The sequence below is a fragment of the Cyprinodon variegatus genome, unplaced genomic scaffold (assembly GCF_000732505.1).
Source record: "Cyprinodon variegatus isolate N-32 unplaced genomic scaffold, C_variegatus-1.0 Scaffold842, whole genome shotgun sequence".
Classification (NCBI taxonomy): domain Eukaryota; kingdom Metazoa; phylum Chordata; class Actinopteri; order Cyprinodontiformes; family Cyprinodontidae; genus Cyprinodon; species Cyprinodon variegatus.
In genome coordinates this window covers 256,626-258,218 of record NW_015151295.1, presented here as the reverse complement: position 1 = coordinate 258,218, position 1,593 = coordinate 256,626, and the positions used below count along the sequence as shown (strand labels likewise).

At 53.5% G+C, this 1,593-nt stretch overlaps 1 protein-coding gene across 2 annotated transcripts in view; it reads left to right on the top strand.

The window, feature by feature from the left end:
- The first annotated feature begins 176 nt into the window (after positions 1–176).
- cnnm3 (cyclin and CBS domain divalent metal cation transport mediator 3) overlaps positions 177–1,593 on the top strand; it is a 34,307-nt gene continuing 32,890 nt past the window's right edge. Inside the window, exon 1 of one of the 2 annotated variants that reach the window (XM_015397176.1) lies at positions 177–1,093. In XM_015397176.1, coding sequence (XP_015252662.1) covers positions 323–1,093 — 771 coding nt within the window. In that variant the 5' untranslated portion in view covers positions 177–322. The remainder of the gene's footprint in view (positions 1,094–1,593) is intronic. The other variant, XM_015397175.1, reaches the window with a different exon arrangement.

Below are 1,593 nucleotides of genomic sequence, written 5' to 3'. Positions count from 1 at the left end.
TGTTTCTCATAGTTATGGCTTTCTATTTGGCATTTTTTTTTTATTTCCAGTGGCGGAAACGGGCTTCCATAGAACAGTGATAAAAGGTAAATAACATAAAAGGACATGTGTTATGCAGAGGTGCAGAACCATGAGTGGTTTGTTTTGAAGAGATCCAACAAAGATGGGCGTGAGCTTCTCTTCGTCTCCCGTGGCTGGGAACAAACAGACTGAAGGGGCGGAGCTTTAAAACAAAAACACTAAAGATTCCAGCGCCAACATGGCCGCCATATTAGCTGTTACCCTCTAAAGTCAAGCATGTCCTGAGCCAACATGGCCGACCATGTTGCTCAGTTGCAGGGTGAAAGTGGGCGGGACCTATGGGAGGCTGGGGGGGTCACATGATCCACACAGAGCCAAGCTGAGCAAATCCAATATGGTGGCCAGCTTGGCAGGTCTACGGTTCCTGTTGATGGTGTTGCTGCTCTGCGGGATCAGGTTCGGCGCCTGCAGCGAAGAAGCTCCAACGGTCGTAGGGCTGCGACTGGAAGACCCCACCGGCTCGGTGTGGATGAAGGGTCGGACCATCTATGCGCCGCAAGGAGCCACGTTCAAGCTTCGTCTGTTTGGGGCTAATCTGAATGGAAGCTGGCCGAGGGTCGGCTTCGCTTTGGGGGCCGGGGCAGCCGCGGGGGCGCTGGGTGATGCCCCCGACCCGTGCGAAGACGAGTCCCGCCGCAAGAAATCCGCCTTTAAGGTAGCGGAGTACCTGGAGCAGGATGAGCAGCACAGCAGGCTGCTGAGGGTGGAGGTGGAGGGTGGAAGCATCCCCGAGGGTTTGCATCACCTGTGTCTGCAGAGCCACGGCGGCTGGGAGTCCGTGGGCTCCGACAGACTGGAGGTCAGCCCGGGGTTCCCGGCGGACATCCCGCCGTGGGCTCTGGCTCTGCTTGTGGTGCTGATGCTGGTGGTGTGCGGGCTGCTGAGGACCGTGAACCTCAGCCTGCTGTGGCTGGACCCCGCAGAGCTCTATGTCCTCCACAGCTGCGGATCCGAGGAGGAGAAACGAGCCGCTAAGCGCCTGGAGCCGATCAGGAGGAGAGGGAACTTCCTGGTGAGTTTCTGAGAACCGTTGGAATCTATGGAAGCCCGTTTCTGCCACTCTAAAAAAACATATCTCATAATAATAAGATACCATTGCAAAATTATGACATATCTCCATCCATCTTCTCCGCTTATCCTGAGTTGGATCTCAGGGGTAGCAGCTTTGGTAGGGAGGCCAGGCGTCCCCCTCCCCAGCTGCCTGGGTCAGCTCCTCTGGGGAGATCCCAAGGCGCTTCCATCCCAGCAGAGAAACATAGTCCCTCTAGAGCAGGGGTAACTAATAAAAAATCAGCGGGTCCGAGTAAAGAAAATCAACAACCACTAATTCTGTTTCAATTCAGTTTATTTCTATAGCACCAACAACAGTTTACAGTTCACCAGATCATCCAGTCAGATTGATTCAAAGTTTTCTATCTTAAGGAAAACCAATTGACTGCAGCGACTCTTCAGCAATCCCTCACACTAAGCATGCTTGCAGTGACAGTGGAGAGGAAAAACTCCCTTTTAACA